Genomic DNA, 15,526 nt, shown 5'->3' with positions numbered 1-15,526 from the left:
TTTGAAGTGTTTCTAATTTGGTAGAGCTGATCTGAGCTCACATTCTACGGCAAAGCCTTTGGGAACACAGTGCCATCTCTGCACCACTATTAGTCACTGGAAGCAAATGTACAAAAACTATGTGGGGCGATACACTTAATATACCTTTCTTTAGTACTACCGCTTCATCTTTATCTCTCTACCATTGTGATAACTATATAGAATCTTGTAAATTTAACATTTCTTGGAGCAAAATTTTTGGAACTCTAATAGATAGCCCCATTTACTATAATGCAGAATGTGGCCGGGCAGTATACACACCTATGATGATTTATTCAATGTCATATTCATTTTACATCCATAGCATCAAGTCTCAGATCTCCGTCTCTGGGGCAAAATTCCCAGCCCAGTTCTCCATGCTTGCCCGACATAATGAGGTGACCAGGACTTTCTTTTCTTCAAAGAGTTCAAGAGTACTCTAGAAAGAATGAGATTAAATAAAACTTTACAAGTTTACTGCTGGCGTTAGAAATAGCTTACTGCTTCTTTTTCTATCAAAGCTTTTATTTTTATTTTTTTTAAACATACCATTTTTTTTCACTTTATTTTCTTCAAGCTTTTAAAAAATATATCTTCTACATGATGACTATGGAAATAACTTTTTTTTTCTGCTTGAGGTAAATAGCTCTTATTTATTTATTTATTTTGGGGGGAATTTTATTTAGTCAATTTAGAACATTATTCCTTGGTTACAAGAATCATATTCTTTCCCTCCCTCCCCTCCCCCCTCCCCCTTCCCGTAGCCAGCATGCAATTCCACTGGGTTTTACCTGTGTCCTTGTCTATCAAAGATCTCATGGGGAAAAAATGTGCCAATGATTCTCCTTTAAATCTTGAAGGTCTTAATTTTTTCATATGTATGAGGAAAACATATAATATGTGTGTGTATACATACATATATGTGGTATTTATAACCCAAAATGTCAGCAAATGCAGGAACTGGAAGTTCAATTGAGGGTATAAAGTCCTCTTATAGTGACACCTGACCTAAAATGCCAGAATAACTTAATGTTTTTTTAATGCTCAAGTATAAGACTGCTTATCAAATCAAGACACAAAAGTTTAATAAAATAGGTATGTCTCTATTGCAAGGAAACCCATAGTGGAAAGGGACTCCTTATGAAATATTTGCTGGGATTGAGTAGGTACAACATTTGAGTTAGTTTAATCACTTTAAAAATCAGAATAAATGTTTTATGCTCCCTAGAAACATCCAACCTAAAGCTAGGAAGAATATTTAAGTATATTAGGGTCATGTTCCTTATTTTACAGGAAGGAAAATTAAATCTCAGAAAAGTGAAATGACTTGTACAAGATAATCCATATAAGAAGAAGCAGAGCTGGGATTCAAATCTAAATGGCTGGGTTTCAAATCCATAATTTCATGCTCTCATGATAAATAAATCAGATGTCTTAAAACTAAGGAATAAATTCTTTATGATTCAGGGTTCAACTGAGGCCTGGCATGTAGTAGGTACTTAATCAATGTTTATCAATTAATAATGGACAACAAATATAGAACTTAACTCCAGTAATTTTTTTTTTTAATGTGAGAATGCCTGCCAGAAAGCACAGAGACTTACAGAACTTTAAAATGCAGTGTCTCGCATGTTGTGTTTTGCAAATGCTAGGGTTCTCTTGAGTCTTTTCTCCAAACCCAGAGATCTGTAAACTTCCCTGAATTGACATTGGTTATGTTTATTTAATTGCTAAAGTATAAGACCTTCTGAGTTATAAATATCTTCTTTGGTTATATGATTATTTTATGTTCTCCTGTTACATAATGTTTTTGGAGTCTTGGTGCTAAAACAAACATGCAGGGGTGATTATCAAAGTACAGCAAAACCTGACTAATTTAAAATCTGTGATAATTCAGACAGTATGCATGAAATTCTTGGGGTTTTTTGAATTTTTCCAAATCTTCCTGGGAAATAAGGGAAATCTTGCCTTACAAATCAGTAACTCTTTAAAACCAAGGACATAAGGACCTAAAAAGTTCTTGGGATATAAATTAAACTGTCAATCAATTAATTTTTGCAAGTTAAAGAATTTTTAATCCATTATAGACTTATTATAATTATGTGTTCCATTTATTATATATACATATAATAACAAGGCAAAATGATACCTAAAAGATAAAGAGTTAAGTAAGTAATTTAATGGAAAATTACAATTTATAATAAAGCCAAAATGCATTTAAATCCTTTAATATTTTAAAATTAATTGATTCACACACACACACACACACACACACACATATATATATGCAGAAAGAGAGAGAGAAATTTACATACACATGTGGATAGGGAGTAGATTTGTAATTTCATTCCCAGAGGCAATTCCCAAGAAAATTAAATTCTCTCTCTATGAGAATCAGTACCTTCTCTTCAATTTAGAGAACTACTTAGAGCATTGAAAGATTAATTGATTTGCCAAAGGACACAGTCAAATATGCCAGAATATGTCTAAATGGTCTGCCTTGACTTTGAGGCCAGATCTCTATCTATTTATTATGTTATACTGCCCTCTCTACTATTCCATATACTGTAATAATAAAAAAAAAATTTCATACTTAGGCAATAACATACCATCTAATTTATTATTATATCACATTTTGTCCCATTTTGTTATGTTTTATGCTTATTTTATAATATTGTATTAGATTCAGCACCCAAAATGTCCTATTATCCCAGAGATAATTCAATAATTCAAATTTTTTACTAAGGCCATGTTTGTATATGTGACTATGCATACGTACATATCATCATCACTTGAAAAATGATACCAAGAGGCAGATTTGGAGATAGGAGGTCCTGGGTTCAAATTTGACCTCAGACACTTTCTGACTATGTGATGACCCCTGGCAAGTCACTTAACCCCAATTGCCTAGAGTTTACTGTTTTTCTGCCTTGAAACTGATAGTTAATATCTATTCTAAGACAGGAGGTAAGAATTAGGGGAAAAAAAGAAAAGAATATCAAAGAGTAAATAATAATTGTCATTTATATAGCATCAAGGCTTACAAAGTTCTTTGCATTCATTTTATCATTTAATCCTAATAACTCTATGATGTAAGAAGTGCAAATATTATTTTTGTCTTTCATTTAATTTATAAAGAAACAATTTCAGGAAGTGAAATACCTTGCCTGAAGTCACAATAACTAGTAAATGGTACTCAGCCCTCGAATTCAGATTTTTTTGACTTGTGTCATTCATTTCATTATAATTCTTTCGAATTAGATTTTTGGAGCATCTAGCACAAGATATTCTGCACAATGGATGATCAATAAACAGAAGTCCATGGTGTCATTGAAGAAGTACTGGATTTACAGTCAGAAAATCTGGGCTCAATTCTCATATATTCCATTCATTACCTATGTGACTTTGTCCAAGTCACTTGGTTCTCAACTTTTTTGGTTCTCAACATTTTTTATTGTAAAGTGCAAAGTTAACATTCAAATTCCTTAAAATATAAGGAATAAGGACCTTTCTACAAATTTAAATTGTATTTAAAAAAACAAAAAGAGGTTGTTATGCTTTGCACATAGTAGATACTTAACATGTTTGTTGAATTTGATTGAATTGCACCATGTTTTGAATCCAAGTCAGACTTCACTTCGCATTACTCTGAACAGAATGAATTAAAAAAAACAAACCCAAGATATGCAAGTCTGAGAAATACAGTGCCTGTTTAATGATATTCACGTTTGTTTTTTAACTAATGGTCTTTTGACTGATTTCTTTTTTAAAACAACTTCCAAAGTCATTTTTACTTTTTTTTCCCTTAAGATATTGTAAGATTATCTAGTGTTTATGAAAATTTGAAACTAACTGCATTGTTTGAGCAGGTGTTATTCAAGTTTCTCCAGCCCAGTTCTGGACCTGGTGCATTTTGTCTTGTTCTGAAATTTTCTCTAGTTATAGTCTCTCTTGACTTTGTCAGTTCACCTCCACCCTTGCCTGGAATCTCAGTTCAACTTCATTACTTCCATCAACTTAGTAACCAAGGCCAAACTGAAGTGGAACGATTCAGGGTCAATTAAACCATTTAGAGGAACAACATCATCTTAATTGTGGCTCTCCCAGCTAATGATTTTTAGTACTTCATCTCTTCTTTCTACTCCTTTCCTATATTTACCCCCTTATTCTCTCCCCAACTCCATTTCTTCCAGGATTGTAATTTACCATTTACATTTCTGCCACAATACTGATTTCATTGGGCAAGTAGATTTCTCAAGAGGCTTGCTCTTGGCTCATCTTGACATTCAGGATGGATACTTGGAAAGAAAAAGACACTGCAGACTCTCAAGTTTGATTAAATCAACAAAATATGCCAAATTAGTCTGCTGATTTGCAGGAACCCTGCCCCTTCAACAGTGAACAATGTCATATTCAATCTGAATTTCTATTTTATTTAAATCCAATGAAGAATTGAAGAGTAACATATTAAAAAGTTCTTGTGCAAAGTACTTTTTTTCTTTCATCAGAATAAGAAGATAGGGAATTATTAATAAAGTATAGCAGGAGTGATCAAGCAGGTGGTTTCTCCAGAGTTTTCCTATTTTAGACTGAAGTAATGTAAAAGGAAAATAGGTAACATAGTACACAGAGCACTAACTTTGAGTTAGAAGACCTGAATCTGAATACTGCCTCTGATACTTACTGTATGACCCTGAGTAAGTAATAAATCTCTCCCAGCCTTGGTTGTCTCGTAAGTAAAATGGGGATAAAAATAATACCTAACTCATAAGGTTGATATAAGATTCAAATGTAATAATGTATGCAAAGTGCTTTGCAAACTTTAAAGCAACATAATAATACTAATAATGATGATGATGATGATAACTGTATGACAATAATACCACCGTCATCAAGGAGGGATCTTGGAGATTATCCACTCCAATGTTCTCATTTTACACATGAATAAACCAAGGTTTGGAGAGGTTGTGATGCATAAGCCAATAACCAATATTAATTAACTAGTTGGTTGGAAAAGTCTTAGAATTTCAGTCCAGTCTTCTTTCCAATGTACTTTGACAAAGGGACCATATTTTCTATTTCTTTTGTACTTTAGAGTTTGCAGGTACATGGGTGCTCAGTAACTTTGAAATGTCAAAAACAGATTGCATGTCTCTGCAATCTTCCATCCTTTGGTACTATATTTATGGGTATGGAGAGATATGAAAAGGGTAGAAAGGAAGCTCTTATGTGCTGTCCTATAATGTTTGGAACCAAGGCTTGATATGAGTAGCTGAACCAGAAATTGCTTATTTTTTTATTGAGAAAGGAAGCTGATCTGGTTTAGATGAGACAAATTTCCACTTAAAATTTTATTCTTTAAGTAAATAGTTCTATATTTGGATTGAAGTTTCAAATAGAGATAAGGTGTGTTGAGATGTCTTGGGATGTTGGACTAGGACAGGAAATGTTCATCTTTTTTATGTCTTAGATATTTTGGGCAGTCTAATAAAGCTTCCAGACCCACTTTCAGAATGTCTTAAAATGCACAAAATGAAAATATGTAGGGGATATGTTGTTATCAAAATATTATTTTAAAAAAACAAATTCATGGGCCCCAATTTAAGAACCTTTGGGCTACCTGGCTGTAGACCTAGCAGTCCCAGACTGAAATGCAAGCGACTCTTTCTTCTTTTTCTGGCATGGGTGTAGGAAGATGGAGAAATCACAGCAATCTTAAATCTTGGAGATGGAAGAGACTTGAAAAGATCATCTAGTTAATCCCAACAGGAACAGAAGCCCTCTATACAATATCCCTGACAAGTAGTTACCCAATCTCCATTTGAAAATATCCAGTGTGAATAAACTCATCTCCTAAGATAATTTATCCCACTTTTTGACAACTCTCATTACTAGGAGGAAGTTTTCCCTAAACCTGAGATGAAATCTATCCCTCCATAGCTTTCACTCCTTAGTTCCTAACTCTTCTCTGTGAATCCAACCAGAATAAATTTAAATTCTCTTCTTCAAGGCAGCCTTTCAAATGCTGGAAGATAGCTATCATATTTCTTCAAAGTCTTGTTTTCTCCAATGTGAACTCCATCCCCGTTCCTTCAACTGATCCTTGTATGGCATGGTTCCCTCTCCTCTCTATCCTAATCCCTTGCTTCTGCATACACTCCAGTTTGTCAATACCCTTCCTTAAATGTAGGATCCAAAATGGAACACAACACTCTTGCTGTGGTCAGATCAAGGCAGAGTACAGCAGGATTCTCTTTCCTGGCTCCATAGTCTATGACTATTCTGTTAATGTTAATGGTGTCTCAACTCTCTGTAACCCCATTTGGGTTCTTTTTGGCAGAGATATTGAAATGGTTTGCCATTTCCTTCTCCAGCTAATTTTATAGACAAGGAAACTGAGGCAAACAGGGTTAAGGGATTTGTCTACAGTCACACAGTTAGTAAATGGCTGAGATCAGATTTGAACTCACCAATGTGTCACCTTCCTGCCACTGTGACTCTATTAATACAGATTATTTGGCCTTTTTATGTTAACATCTCACATTGTTGATTCACATTGTGCTTTTAATCTATAAAAATCATTAAATCCTTTTTGGGCAAAGTATTATTTAGTCATTCCTTTTGTAAGTCTGTATTTATGCAGTTGATTTGTTTTGGACTCAACTATAAAACTTAAACTTATGTCTATTAAATAAATTACTTCATTTGATTCATTCCATTAAGAACTTTTTGAACCTGACTTTGCTATCCTGAATGCCAACTATCCTTTCTAGTATTGTTCCACTTGCACATTTATCATCAATTTTTCTTGTTTTAATTTAAAAGCTCTCCTCACAATCCCTTCAATGAAAAGAAAAATGAAAACCCAAATTATGTTTTCATCTAGCAAGCAACTGACAGAAATTTTGAAAAGCTAGGACAGGGGCAGCTAGATGACACAGTGGAGAAAGAGTTGCAAGGATAATTTTAGGGTTGTGACCTAATCTAAATTAATTTTTGGTTGCCAGGGAATATCCCAAATAAAAATACCCAAGTCAGTTGGAAATTTATGGTGATTTTAATTAATATAGAGGAAAGGAATTAAGAAATGAGAGAGAGAGAGAAAAAACTGATTTCTAGTTAGAATTTTTAAGTCCTAGCCAGGGGAAGAGAGTCTCACGAAGTTTGGGCCTTTCCTGGAGGCTTCATGCTCCAGAAAGGTGGGGTCACTAAGTCAGCTTTTCACTCACCAAAGATGATAGTCTTAAAAAATGTCCAAAGGAAAGTATATTCTCAAAATGAATGTCCCAATCTGAATGTTTCATCCTCTTTTATAGATCTTTTACTCTTGTATCCCCTCCTCTAAATTTTCACATCTACCAATCACATCAGTTGCTTTTCTCCAGGACTGCCCATTCGTTAGTTCTCATCTTCTTTGGTTAGATTATATCTTTTTGAGTTACTTAATACTTCTTTGTTAGTTCACCTTTTGTAGTTACTTAACACCTTTTTGTAGTAAGATCAAAAAATAGATTGTAGCTTAAAGTTCTAGCTTCACTATGAAGTAAGAACTAAGTACCTTCATTGTTACAATCAGGAGATTAAAATTTCATCTTCACCATAAAGTAAGATCTAAGTATCTTCATTGTTACAATCAGAAGATGGCTAAATCCAATCTTCACAGAGTCAGACCTAGAAAAAGTAGGTTCTGGGTTCAACTCCTAGCTGTATGACCCTGGGCAAGTCACTTAACCAGAATTGCCTAACCTTTACCAGTCTTCTGGTTAGAACTGATATTTAGTATGAATTCTAAGACATAAGGTCAGATTTTGTTTTGTTTTTTTAAGAAAAAAAGGAAAGCATAGGGCAAAGGACATATTAATTGTTCAATCAAGAACTTTCCCTTTGTATTAACATCAAACTCCTCGGTCAATAAACATTTATTAAGCATCTACTATGTGCCAGGCATTGTGCCAAGTAGGAATAAAATATTCTGGAAATACCAAAAAAAAAAGGATGACACCTGATTTCAAGGAGTTTATAATGTAAAGGAAGAAAACATTCAAAAGGAAGCTGAAAGGAAAGTTGCCTTGGCATAGAAGCATGATGGAGAAGATCCCCCAAAAAAGTACAGCCAGGTGGGAAATAAAGAGATTAAAGAGATGGTTGACTGGAGTGCCTTCTTTAAGAGGAGCTTTTGGGAGGAACTCATTGCTCTTTCCTCTGATCAGAAGGGCAAAGGGTACCGATGAGGTCTCAAGTACCAAGACTGATTTTATCTTGATAAAATTCAATGATGAGGTTCCTGATGATGAGGTTCTTAGGGGATATAATGGAGAGATTCAAAGGAGTGCAGCCAAGATGAGGAAATAAAGAAGGAAATGAACCCTTTTTCTAATCTGATCATTAAATCATTCTAAATCCATCTAATTTCATAATAAACCTAATCTTCCTCCCTCCCTCCCTTCTTTTCTCTGCCTGTCTGCCTGCCTGTCTGTCTCTCTTACACATGAGATATAGTTAAATGCCTTACTAAAGATGTACCATATATGTCTAGTATTTTCTTGTATTATTAATGTAATAACATTGTTCAAAAAGGAAATCTGGTGAGTCTGGCATGTCATGTCCATTCTGAATTCTTTCTGGATCTTATGGTTTACTTTTCACATGCTATCCTTTAATAAAAATAATAATAGAATTTTGCCCTGAATTGAAGGGAGGCTCATTGGCCTCTAGTGTGCATTTTCCTTCTTCCCTTCTTTTGAGATTGGGGACATTTACCTAACATTTGCCTGTCCCCAGTATTGTGTAACCTTTTCAATCTCTGTGATTTTTCAAGTCACTGACAGTAACTCTAATGGTACAGTCAATTCTGAATCAAGTAAATTATTCTCTCTGGGTCTCAAGTTTCCTCCTCTACAAAATGAAAAAAATAAAAAATAATGCAAATGATTTTTATAAGTTCCTTTTATCTCTAAGATTCATACTGACTGGTTCATTCCACTTGAGATATCAAGCTAGAAATCACACTAGTAAGTAACAGGATTCTAAGTGGGATGAACTAATTGACTCCTAAGGTATGAGGTACTGATTTTATCATTAATAATAAGCAGTCCTACACTAACCTATGTTTTGGAAAAAGTGAATTTGTTCAAACACAATTGATATATTCAGAAAAATTCTGAACAAAACACAAATTTCAAGTTGGATCCTGTTCAATTTCTTCTGAGGAAAAAAAAAGCAAGAATGCAATAAACTGAATCACTTCACAGTAACTCAAAAGCTGTAGCCCTTTCAACATCCACTTTCCCAAACAAACATCATTTCTTTGTTGAGGCAAAGTACCCTATTTATTGCATATCTTTTGGTGCAGTAGGAGCTGTGAGAGTAGGAGGAGGTAGAAACCACTCTTACCCCTGCCTGAGAATTTTTTATGTGTGATTTGCTTTGTTTTATTAGAAAAAATACTTAGCCAAGGACCAACATCATCTTTCAATTATGAATGATTTTAAAGGACAGGAAGCAATAAAAATTGATATAAATTATATACCTGATTATTGGCAATTTCATAATAAATTAGAATGATCATGGAGATTGTGGTTTACTTTACAGGTATAGAATAAAGCAGTAGATAAAGGGCTCCAGCAAAATAACAGAAACTAAAAGAAAACTAAAAAAAAAAGAAGAAATGTCACGTGCTATAGAAATTATACATAGTATTCTTATTAAACAACCTTAATAGAATGTTTTACATTAATAGTATTGTTATTGTACTTCATTTATTTTCATGACTCATTGTTTCTGGAGCTTTTTAATCTACTAGAAACAAGAAGACTTTGCATGAGCATGTAGTTTTCTGTTCCTAGTATTGCCTTTTTTTATGTGAATACTCAGCAAGCCAAAAAACAAAATTATCTCTAAGATCACATCTGTTGTTCAGTCTTGTATAATTTTAACATATAAATAGTATAGTTTTGTTTAAGGACAACTTTTAAAGTGATATTTTGTACCATGAATAAATTGCTTTAAAAATTTTAATAGCCATGATAGGAGCTTTTATTCTTTACATCTCATAGCTCTGTAGTAGAAAAGCTTTCCACTTTTCACCTATGATAACCTTAACAATCATAATGTCCTCTAAAAGATTTTATAGAAATAAGAAAGGTCTATACTTCTTGATAGTTTCTCAGTTACCTCTGTTTGGTTTAAGTATTGTCTCTGATTTTTTCCTTTCTTTTGAAATCATCTCTAGGATATCTTGGAAAAACAATCCCTGAGAGCCTTTAAAACTATGTTAATTCTAGTATGGTCTTTTATACTTGATCAGACCTTGCCACTTTTCTTTTTAAGTACCATTACTACTCCTTCACCTCATAGGTTAGTTAAATGTATAGCCCATAATATAGTAATTTAATATATGTCTATTGGTTGATTAATAGAGTACGGAGGCAGTGGAGTCCAAATGTGGTTGTTCTCTTATTAGTATTTATGAGAACAAATCCTTATGGATGTTGGCTTATTCATTCCATTTCACTTCTAATTGTTAACTTCCTACCTTCACATACAAATGCATTCAAATATAGAATGATCTGACCTGGATAAATCTCTAGTCCAACTGTAGATTTATTTTCTTCTTGACTGCTTTTTGCTATTTTTTATATACTACCACCTATAATCTTGCATTATTCTTTCCCATGTTTTTTAAATAAGCAATTACTCTAAACCAGTGACATCCTTCACTGCCATACTACTTTGTTCGATAAGAACAAGTGACTGCTTGATTAAAATTTTTATCACTTTTCTCTTCACCTATTTCACCTGTTTCTCTTCTGAAAGATTTTTCAGACTTTCATAGATCAATATATTCTTGAAACTGTTATCCCATAAAGTAATTATCCTGAAGATGACAAATTATTTTGGTTTTGCTCTTTTCTTTTGATGAAATCCCATAAACATAAGTGTGGAAGAATGACCACAGTGGCAGTTTACTCATCTTCTATGAAACAACTTCACAGCAAACCTTCCCTTGAACAATGAGGTCCTACCTGACTCATATGAGTGTGTGAAAAAAAATTTTTCCCTCTTTATCTGTCCTCTCCTTCTATATCCCTTTTGGAAGTCAGCATAAACAGATTTGTGCAATTTTTTCTCCCTATATCTTGGCCATTTAGTTCCAATATTTTGCTATTTCAGGGTTGCTGTTGTCCGCTCAGGTCTTTCTCTACACATACTTATTTCTCTTACCAAAATCTCTTGATACTGGGCTGATTGTTTTTTTTTTTTTTGGTTTTACTAATGCAATTCTTAATAATGATTTTTTTTAAATTAAAACCTCATTAACACAATTTATTTAGAATTAGGGCTGTTTGGATCCAAAAGGGATAATACGATGGGGGGCAATACACAGTTAGTAATCATAACACTTAATGTGAATGGGTTGAACTCACCCATTAAACAGAAGTGGATAGACAGAGTGTATTAAAAACCAGAATCCTACTATATGTTGTTTACAAGAAACACATTTGAGGCAAGGTGACACACACAGATTCAAGACAAAAGGCTCGAGGAGAATATATTATGCCTCTCTAAAGTAAAAAAAAAAAAGGAGTAGCAATCATGATTCCAGACAAAGCCAAAGTAAAAATTGATCTGATTAAAAGAATCAGGGCTGTTCTGTGATTTTGGAATAGGGATCAGAGTAGAAAGATAGTAGAAACAGAAAAATTCGGAAGAGGTTTGTTTTTTTTTTTGAGGAGTTAGGAATAGTGGTATGCTTGCTGGTCTTTCTGTTATACTATTAACATTTGTATTCTCTTGAACTTAGTCAAGCTATAATTGATTTGAATTATTTTGTATCCTACCACCCCTGAACTTTTTCTCTCTTCACAATGCACACAGAGTTTGTGTCCCACGATGGTCTATTTTCTTCCATTTCCATTTCTTGATCTGTCCATTGTACAATTTCAGCACCTTCTAGCACACTGACTCCTCTCACTGGCTTCTAGTTGCCATATTTTCCAGAATGCATCTCTCACTGATATTGATCACACTTATTTGAGCTCCACTACCATCCTGTAAAGTGTGTAGAAAATATTTTTAATCAACATTTTTGCAGTCAAGGAAGCTATATAGTACAGAGCTGTTAGTCACATAGTAAAATGTCAGATGTGGAAGTCAAAACAAACTCTTATTATTATATAGCATCATAGTGCAAAACCCTTTTAACTATTTCATATTAAGGGTTAAATATTCCCTATTACTTAATCCCTAGTTAAATATGAACTTCTCTTGGTCAGATATAACTGGCCAAAACTGGTGTCAATCATATCTGCTTTGAGCTTACTTAAGGTTTTTATTTGAGATGGGGTTGGAGAGATTTGTTTCTTTGCCCACATTTGTTTATTTTACTGTTAAATTCACTTTTTCCAGTTAGGAAAAATCTAGCTTACTTAGTTTTCAATGAAGCATTATTGGAAGTCCATTTCTAAATATCTATGTCTATATTACTGGGTTTTTTTTTATTGCCACTTTAAATTTTGGTCATATTTGTAGCATAATATAATTTTCTTATTAAATGCATAATGAAAAGTCTGAAAGGTGTTAGCTTTGGAAATGCTGCAAATAGATCCCTTAGTAGATAATAGATAATAAGTGTATGGATAGATAGAACATTAAGTTCTTATTATTGTACTATGGACACTAGATGGATGGATGGATGGATAGATAGATAGATAGATAGATAGATAGATAGATAGATAGATAGATAGATAGATAGCCAGACAGTGAAAGAGAAGGGTGGGGGGGATAGGAAAATAAGCACTCATTATGAGCCAATAATTTGCAGAAAATGTTTTGAGATACATCTAAATTTGAATTCTGGAGGATCTGACTAGCCAGTCTGGAGAATATTCAGGTCCTTTCTTGTCATTAGCACTTAAGCAGAAGGAATCTCTAATAGGAAAAACTCAAACTGGTTGCTTCTGCTACCTGTCAATCACCCTGGGAAAGAGTTTTGTAGGTGAAGTGGCAAACAAACCAAGAGTCCTATAACTACTAATAATCCTTAGTGAGCAATAAAGACTTATTCCTTCTGAACTGGCAATATGCTTAGAAAATAATGGCTTCCATTGCCATGCTTTTTACTGATCATCCTAGGCACTCAAACTTCCACTCATGAATGTGCTCTTTTGCTTTTTATTGCCGCTATTGTAAACAACAATAATGGTGTTTGCCACTACCTCCAGCACTACTGTGGCTAGATTGGTGTGGGCTTTTTTGTATTTTTTTTTTGCCCAATTAGGCCTAAAGGGAAACAAAAAAGTACTGTGAATACAACCAAAACAAATATCCCCCACTACTATACTTTAACTAGAGTCAGTTCAAAGCTAGCAGTAAAGATCCAAGAAGTAGCCTAGCTACATGGGCAGCAAAGAATGTACAGGCCGCTCTTCCCTGAGTTGAAAGCAATTTGTTGTCCTTTTGCTAGTAGTTATTCCTATCTCCTAATTCAAAATCATTGGGAGGGGGGGGTCTGGGTTCTCTTTATGTCTTGTTTCCTTGGGTTTTATGGCTAATGAAGAAAAAGCTCAGATATTATATTTGGCACAATATTCTTCAGTTTGTGAATTTGTTCATTTTAATTTTTGCAGAGAAATTAGAAATACTAGAAGTTTAACTTACATAGATCCTGATGCCCTAAAAGAACTGCCTCTCTTAAAATTCCTGTAAGTATTACAATTTGTTCGTTACTTAAAAAAAATTATTATTTAATTTTTAAAAAATATTTTACTATGTTTACATGATTAATTTTCTTTCCCTCCTTCCTTCTCTCCCCCCTCCCAGAGCCAATAAGCAATTTCAATGGGTTGTACAAATGTTATCATTTGATACCTATTTCTACATTATTCATTTTTTCCATAGAGCCAAAACTCCAATTCATATATCCATATAAACAAAGTGATAAGTCATGAGTTTTTCTTTTGAGTTTCTACTCTCATAGTTCTTTCTCTCAATGTGGATAGTATTCTTTCTCATAAATCCTTCAGGAATGTCCTGAATTATTGTATTACTACTACTATTAAAGTCTATTATATTGGATTGTTCCACAATGTTTCATTTTCTGTGTACAATGTTCTCTTGGTTCTGCTTATTTCATTCTGTATCAGTTTCTGGAGGTCATTCCAGTTCATATAGAATTCCTCCAGTTCATCATTCCTTACAGTGCCATAGGCAAGGTCCAGCCTCACTCGAGACTCCAGGGGTTCCCGACAGGTGGCCAACAATTAGTCAAGAAAATAACAAATGGAAGACAGTTTACTCATTACAGCCATGGGATTGCTTTGCATCTGATAGCTGCTCTGCCATCCCCAGGCCTGGTGTTTATTTTTATACCCATTTTCTTGGCACACAGATACATTACCTAACACACATGTTCAAATGGAGATAATTGGAAAAATGATACATTAACCTTCAACAAATCCACTTGATTAATATTCTATAGTCTTGTATTGTGATTCCAGACAGCATAAAGATTCCACACAAGATAAATGATTTAGTCACAGGTGGCTTAATTTTCTCACTACCCTGTGAGGAGTTTTGAGCTTACAAACAATCAAGGAAAATTACTTATTGCTTTTAATAAAATGGAATAATTAATCAAATGTTCTTAAAAGACAATTCAACAATCATATAATTGAGTTTGAGGGGTACTGGTAACACAATTCAAATTTAATATTAGACTGGTTATTTCTCAGGATTCACTAGAGAGTTTCCCACTGGTGAGTTACTGGTTTGTGAAGTTTAGTCACTGAGGCATATTGAAGCTTGGTGTACCTGAAGTATACCTGCACATTTTGTATGGGCCTTTATGATTGATTTGTATGCTGGCTTCATGAGAATAGGTTTCTGTGAGTGGGAAAATTCTGAGCTTGGCCTGTAGCTGTGGTTTCACTGGGGATTATGTACCTAAGTAAAAGTTAACCCATGATAGTTTTTTGCAATAGGGTTTGAGGGTCTGATCTTTTGGTGATGTTTTAGAGAATTAAGGTACAGGGATTTTGCTCCTGCATTATTCCTTCTGAGACTATGGGGAATAATAATCATGCCAATTCCATAGGTAAGGGGCATTGGTGAGAGAGGTCATGTAAGGGGGACTGAGTGGGCAATCACATTTTGCCAAGGGCCACTCTGGCCTCCTTAGCTACCATGTGTGACTCTGTCAAGCTGTTGTGGCCTAATGGCTCCCAGCATTACAGCACAATAGTATTCCATTACCATCAGATACCACAATTTGTTCATCCATTCCCCAGTTGAGGGATACCGCCCCCTCCACTTTCCAATTTTTTGCAACCACAAAGAGCTTGGCTATGAATATTTTTTTGTACAAACGTTTTTCATTATTATCTCTTTGGGGTACAAACCCAGTAGTGATATATACTGCTGGATCAAAGGGTATACATTCTTTTAAGGCCCTTTGCACATAATTCCAAATTGCCTTTCAGAATGGTTGGATTAATTCACAATTCCACCA

The 15,526-nt window shown here is 34.1% G+C and overlaps 1 protein-coding gene across 2 annotated transcripts in view; it reads left to right on the top strand.

The window, feature by feature from the left end:
- TSHR (thyroid stimulating hormone receptor) overlaps positions 1-15,526 on the top strand; it is a 161,822-nt gene that overhangs the window by 90,372 nt on the left and 55,924 nt on the right. For both annotated transcript variants that reach the window (XM_007472702.3, XM_056810608.1), the window contains one exon: positions 13,647-13,721. In XM_007472702.3, the coding sequence (XP_007472764.1) occupies positions 13,647-13,721 (75 nt within the window). The remainder of the gene's footprint in view (positions 1-13,646; positions 13,722-15,526) is intronic.

This window comes from Monodelphis domestica, chromosome 1 (genome assembly GCF_027887165.1).
Source record: "Monodelphis domestica isolate mMonDom1 chromosome 1, mMonDom1.pri, whole genome shotgun sequence".
Classification (NCBI taxonomy): domain Eukaryota; kingdom Metazoa; phylum Chordata; class Mammalia; order Didelphimorphia; family Didelphidae; genus Monodelphis; species Monodelphis domestica.
Note: the sequence above shows the minus strand (reverse complement) of the source record. Positions and strands in the feature narration are given on the sequence as shown.